The following is a 7,048-nucleotide window of genomic DNA, read 5'->3' as shown; positions in this document are numbered from 1 at the left end:
GATGATAAGATGATATTAGGGGGTAGGACTAGATAAGTTTAACTTTTTCCTACTCCGTTCAAGCATGTACTAGGTATAAGCAAATTGATAATGCATTTGTGGATATGTGTGAAATTATGTGTGTTGACATATTGACTGTCGTTACATGTTTGAAAGAATAAATCAAATCAAATCAATCAAATCTTGCCATCTGACATTTGATTTCATCATATTTTGAAGCACATTATGGAACATTCCACTTATATCATATACTATTAGACATAATGTGATATTTCTGAGTGATAGTCTAAAGTTTGCAGTTTTGATAGCTGCATATAGTCTTATTCTGACTTGTTTTAATTGCATTTCGGTAACTGTTTAAATGTACTACATGTTGAAATACTGTCATTATTTCCAAGTAAGCAAAACCTATACATCTATTATGCCTAGTGATGTTTATTGCTGGGTCACTACAATGTTACAGGTAAAGATCTGTAAATAAACTTAGCCTATGTCTTATCTGTTTGAATTCTTCTGCTGAAACTATAGCTGATTAAATTGATTTAACATGTAATGTAGCATCCATTAAGGAATTCAAGTCTGTTAAATAGCTAATAAATGAGCTATACTACCTACAGTAACTTACTTAATACTTTCTCTGCTCCAACTCACTATAAGTAAAAAAAAAAACTCAGAAAACAATTCAGTTCTAACATAAAATCTCTATTTTCTGGAATACATCTGATGTTTTCTGTTGGGTTTAAGAGGTTAAACAATCTTAACCAAAACCCGGCCTGGGTAGTAGAAGTGACTAAAATATAGCCCCGCCCTTATTGTACGTTGTGGGATTTGTTTGGCTGCAAAAGCTAAGCATTAAAAGCGTATTGGCAGTCTTACACTGTCAATCATTTTAGAGGCGTGTCCTTACGTCGTTGTTAGGGAAAGCACAACCAGTTTACACAAATGTCAACCAGCGGTCCACCGGCATAAAAGTATGTCAAATTAGGGAAATGGACGAACCTTCAGAGCAAATGAGACCCCTCTTGAGAACAGTAAGTACTTGCCCAACACAGGTAATAGTTAGCCTACTATTGTATATATATATGTATAAAACGTTATATGACTCTATGTCCGTGTTTTCATCTAGTTTGCAGAGCACCAGTAGAATTATTAGAGATGCTTGGGAGTCAGATTCACTGAGCATCCCGTGGCTGCTATTGTTAGCCGGCTTTCTACTTCTGGCACGTGGCTTACGCTGGGTACAAGTTGTGTTCGGGTCTCTTGTTAAAGTCATCTCAGGCTTTCATTCAGATATAGGGATTCGTTTCCCTGGCTCGTTTTTATTTGGTTATTAGCTCCCCTTCATTTGTTTTCACGCAGTAGTGCTACTTGCTAATGAATTAGCCTGTTAGAGACGTTATTAAACGTAGCGATGTTTAACTTGTATATATTGTGTATTTATTTTTGTTTTTATGTTTGTGCACATTGGGGGGCTGTAACTGAGCTGGAATCAAATTCCTTGTGTTCTTGAAATACTTGGCAATAAAGTTTATGCTTATGCTTATGAGGTTTTAAACGTCCCGCTAGCTGGCAAGTCTGGTAAAGAGCACATTAATGAACTGAATCATTATATCAAACTTGGTCTTACGTAGCCTAACGTCATATTTTGTTGGTTTGACAATAACTGATCATTTATAAAGACTGCAACTGGTTAGTTTCCTCCACCCCACAGGGTTCAGGTTGTCGACACAACGCCGGTTTTGTAATATTTTTCACGTTCAACAGGTTCACCCGCCCGTTGTTTGACAGTATTTCCCAGCTAGTGACCTGATAAGATATATACCGGTAGATTTTCGGAAATAAATGCTTATTTACATATTAAGTTTGTTCAAAAATACGCTTTAAATGCCGCGACTTTTATTGTGAAAATGTTAATGAGGAAAACTCGCCATAGTCTACTCATACGTGCATTAAAGCCTGTGTGATGTTTTAACTGAGCTGTGGTTGACAGCAGAGACCTACATCCTGTCTGTTGGGTGTTAACTACAGTCACAGGAGGGGCAAGATGAGCATCAAACACAATGTGTTACAAGCCAAAAAACCGAAACGGATTAAAGTGCCAAGTTTAAAATGCAGGCTGAATGTCTGACATCAGTGCTGGTGTAGGGTTGTCTACTATATTTGTGCCTGTATGCCTAGGTATGCATGTGTATTCCTGTATGACTATGTGCATGCATCTGAGGACATTTTACCCGTGCTCCACCGCAAAGGACTCACAAGAGAACTACAGTACCTTCTTCATTTTCAGCCATGGGAATTCAATATGTTCACTGTGACACAGGAGCCTTAAAGCAGAAATTCAACAGCTTGATGCCTGATAATGATAAAGAACATATCATTGTTAAGCTCTGAGCTGTAAATTCAACTAGTTAGTACATGCATGTTTAAAAAAACTGAATTTAGTTTAAACATGCTTTTACAAAGATTTTGTACATGTGCAGTGGACTCTTGCTTCAGATGCTGTAAAACGTTATCCCTGTTTGGAGCTTTTGGGGCAACATTTTTAACAAATATGCAGCTCTGGTGTTTTGTAATGAAGAAATGTGTCACCCAGTGCAGCTATGTGTTTCACTGATGCGTTTTTAATTGTTTTTGAACAACAGCAGAAGTCTGTGGCACAGATGAATAAACTAATCCTGACTGGAGACTGACAGACATTAACCATGGGTAGAGGCAACGCGCTGTATAGGAATTGTTGAAAATACAAGGCTGTGAAACTGACCGACCTTATCCTTTAATTTCATGCACACTTTTTAATCTTAATTTTCATTACAAGAGGCATTTTAATTTTAGGTTTGTTTAACATTTGCCTTTGTGGTTTTGGGATTAGTCTGTTTGGAACTGGCTGACATTGTTACAAATGCCATGTCCACAGGGTTTTCTCGGATCCATTATGTTTTCTTGACTTACACAATGGACTCTTTATTACTCTGTAGGTTTCAAGAATGTTTTAAGCCCTACTCATGTAACAGTTCTTGTTGTGATCAAGAAACAAATGAGCCCTAGTTCTCTGAAAAATTAAGGTTGTTGAATGGCATGTTTAACCTTGAGGCTATGATATGTCAAAGGCACGGGGCCATCTGGATGCCGTTGACTACACAGCTATCGGTCCGTTTTCATTTCATTGCACCCTCTCAGGAATGCTGAGCCCAAATGTGTGCTTGGTTCGGTTCGTCTGTGTTGGGGGTGGCTCTTCAATTGCGACCTGAATACTTCACAGGGTGAGCATCTGTGTGTCCTCCAAATATGTGTGTACACTATGTCCGCCATGTGATGGTGGTGGTGGTTGTGTGTTTTTAAGCTCTTGGCTGGGCAAATAAAATATTCATGCTGGCATGGTGGGATTGGCTGCTGAGCAAAGAGCGGGCTGACAGGGTAGAGCAGAGCCCTGTGTTTCGAAGCAGCTCGCTCCCTCTCTCTTTTCCTAACCCTGTATAAAGCGATGAGTGGAGGAAGAGGGAGCAGACGAGTGCGGCAGTGTCTCTGCTAGCGATTAGCTCACACACAGCTTCAACAGAGATAAGCGCCAGAAAGGAGGAGCTGGTTCACATTCTTGCAGCCCTTGCTTTGCAGATGCTGTAATCTAAATGGACGAACAGAATGATGGAGAGCATGTGCTTAAGGTATGTCTGATCCTGTGTGCGTGTTTTTAACTGTCATGGTCTGTCCTTAATCAGGATCCAGTGGCTGTGTGTGCGTGCTGTATTATCCGTGTGGTTGTGTTCATATTGGTTTGTCCTCTTGTGCTCATCTATGGCAGAATAAAATAAATAGTCATCTGTGCTAATGAATGGAGCAGGTGGTCAATACATTTGACCAGAAGGCTAAAGGCAGAGGTGTGATGATCAGGGAGATAAGGTGAAAGAGGGGTTGAGAAGCTGTTGCTTCATCAGACGTGCCTCTTGAAATGAAAACGTTTCATTTTCTACTCTTAAATTGCCTCAGGGTGCAGGAACAAGAGGAGAGCCACAGAGACCATTATGGCTGCTTGAAGGAGTGGGACAAGGAGAACAGGAAGGAAGAGAGGAGAGAGGCAAGGAGTGTCAAGGAGAGGAGGGTGAAAAATGGGTGTCCCAGAGTAGCTGAAACCAAACAAGGTGCATGCTATCTATAGAGATGATGTACACTGACGGATAGGAAATCAAATGAAACACTTGTTTCCATTCAGTCTAGCTAAAAGCACAAGGTGTAAAAATGACTATGCCCACAGGGGCAGCAACAAGCAAGGAGGGACTGTTAAAATTAGGTGCACATAGAGAGGAAATATTTGTAAGGCAGAGAGAGGGCATGGCTTCCATCTTTGTATTTATGTGTCCGTGTCTGTAAAACATGTGCATATTTGGAAGTATTGATTGAGTCCAGTGGAAACTATGATCAGCATTTGTTTGAAGTCTTTCTAGCAAGTGAAATATCTTCCAGCAGTTTAAACCACATCTTCATTCAGGAGACATTAAATATAAGTCACAAGTTTCTGACTGCCTTAGTTGGGCCTTGTTCAAATGTGGTGAGGTTCCATGGTGGTAAATTGACAGGCTAGTGAGCAAAAGTCACTAAAATGTAGCAGCCAGGTGAAATCATATAATTATCTCTGCTTCCGTTGGTTACCTAGCACCAGCTAAGCACTAATAGATGTTTGTTCCTTCCCGAAAGGACTTTGACCAAATTATATAATGCACATAATACATGTACATAGAAGAATATATAATGCAATCATTTGTTTATCTTTAATCTCTCAATTTAATCTTTCAGTTTTCCTATATAATTTCATGAGTTACATAAGTTAGCATTAACTGGCAGTTAATAGGTGTCAGTGTTCCCATCTATAGTGTGTAGATGTGCATTTGGCATTGTGAGACAGAGAGATATTCTGTAACCTCTGTGTCTGTGTAACATCTCTGTCAGTTGGACCAAGTCCTAGTAGAACAAAGCTGGCTAGGAACTGAGAATAGAGGGAACCAGCACTTGGCTTGTGGAGTGGCTTGTTGTTTCATTCACGGTCTAGTAGGCTGAAGAGGCTTTTGGCTGCTGTGTGGCTAAATCACTCCCACACAAACATAGTTGCAGTAGTGAGGTTAACGTGCATCTTTTCAATGATTGTATCAAAAATGTAACATGATTTTTTTTTGTATTAAATTGTTTTACATTTGTTTTTGTTCCCTTTTTGAACCCAACTCCCAGTAGGAAGCTGAATTAACCAAACAACATGCTTGATGTGTAGGATCACACAAAGCATAGCTGAGATTTGGGAGGTGTACACTCAGGCTCATCTTCAGTCCTCTGCGACCTACAAATACCCACAAGGCTGTCCTCAGTGTAGGCTGGCAGAAATGTTTACATGCATGTTCAGAGCAGCATATTTCCAGCCATAGAAAGTGACACGTGAGTACTGTTGCCCACATGAGGCATCTTTTGTCTCAGAGGACACCAACAGATGAGAAGTGATAAAGAGGGACAGTTTTTCTGGTTAGCACTGCCTGCTGCCTGTTGCCTCGTTTTGATTGTCATTTGGACAACTCTCTATTTGTCCACATTTGTCTTCTGCAAAGTGTATGGAACTTTTTATCTGAATTTCCCACTGTGCTAGACATCAATTGTGTCAGTGGTTGGGAGAGCAGATTGTGGCATATCCCATAAGTAATGTATCTGTCATGTGGCAGCACACGTCTGAATGGCCACAGACAGGCCAGGAAACACTGTGGTTACTCTTACCGTGCAGTACACCCACAGAGTTTACTGCATTAGGCTCATACCACAGTTGCATTTGAATTCAGAGAAGTATTTTCCATATACATTTGTATCTTCATCACTATTTAGCATTTACTGTATTGTGGAAATACTGTAATATGATGTTGCTCAGACATGTTTGAGGGAATATTTTAAACAAATGTAAAATCATAATGGTCACCACCAGACACACGTTATCTCCGTGGATCCACACACAGAGCTAGGCACTTACAGTCAGGCTTTCTTTACTGTGCAGATGCAACCAGAGACACATCAGTCTTCTGTCAACAGCCCTCTATTAAGGTTATTATTCCTTACTCAGCTGGCAGCTCTTCTCCCCTCCACCCCTGCTGCAGTGGCAGAGCTCCCATAGGCAAACCACAGCTGTGCTTTGTGGACATAAAGGCCAATCGCCTCCCAGGCCTTGGGAGCAGAGAGTGACAGACTGGGGGTTTATTTTGGACAAAGCTATTTGACAGGCTGCAATGTGGGATCAAGGGCACAGCAGACTAATACATGTATATACTTCACTAGACAGACATTACAACATGCATAGAATACATAAGGCAAGGCAAGGTAGGTTTATATTACACATTTTCACAAGTGCTTAACACAATGCACACAGGTAGATAAAACATTAAAGTGCATACAAAATGCAATGAAAAGGAAAGGCATATGTATATAGATAAAACATTAGGATGCAAATTAGATAAAACATTAAATGTCAATTAAAAGCAACATTTACATGACAGTACAAGTAGCAACATGCATGAGCAGATACCTAGCACATATAGCTGTGAATTCTCACTGCTCTCATTATATTTTGTACTTCTATACTTCAGTCTTCCCAAGACAACCCTATGAGTACCTTAACACCAAAGGATGGATTACCTTCTTCAAGGAATTAGAAACACCAGTGTCTATACAGTCTGCTATGAAAGTCCCAAAGACCTTTAGGCTAGTTGTGACAAACTGTGGTTTCTAACTGTTCTCAGTATAGTTGTACCCCTTTGCTTCAGTCTTTCCTAGATTAACCTCTGAGTAGTTTACACTACAGGCAAATTTGAAACATGATAAGCATGTGTGTATGTAAACTGGTGTTTATACAGTAAAATTAAAAGATTTGTGTTAGTGATATTTTATGAAACTTAATAAGTTCATGTGATTGCTGCAGAATGGGAAATAAGCCAGTTTGACAGGTCCACAATGCTGTCTTTCTGTCCTGACACAATTGCAGCTGAACATGGGCTTCTCAGTTACAAATGATCATCAGGAAGCTGTTGAG

The 7,048-nt window shown here is 40.0% G+C and overlaps 1 protein-coding gene across 1 annotated transcript in view; it reads left to right on the top strand.

Annotated features, from left to right (window-relative positions):
• Window positions 1-905: 905 nt before the first annotated feature.
• Window positions 906-7,048, top strand: part of LOC109958773 (sodium bicarbonate cotransporter 3-like) — a 36,396-nt gene continuing 30,253 nt past the window's right edge. Inside the window, exon 1 of the mRNA XM_020597677.1 lies at window positions 906-1,031. Coding sequence (XP_020453333.1) covers window positions 990-1,031 — 42 coding nt within the window. The 5' untranslated portion in view covers window positions 906-989. The remainder of the gene's footprint in view (window positions 1,032-7,048) is intronic.

This window comes from Monopterus albus, unplaced genomic scaffold (genome assembly GCF_001952655.1).
Source record: "Monopterus albus unplaced genomic scaffold, M_albus_1.0 scaffold34.1, whole genome shotgun sequence".
NCBI lineage: Eukaryota > Metazoa > Chordata > Actinopteri > Synbranchiformes > Synbranchidae > Monopterus > Monopterus albus.
This window is presented reverse-complemented; position numbering and strand designations above follow the sequence as displayed.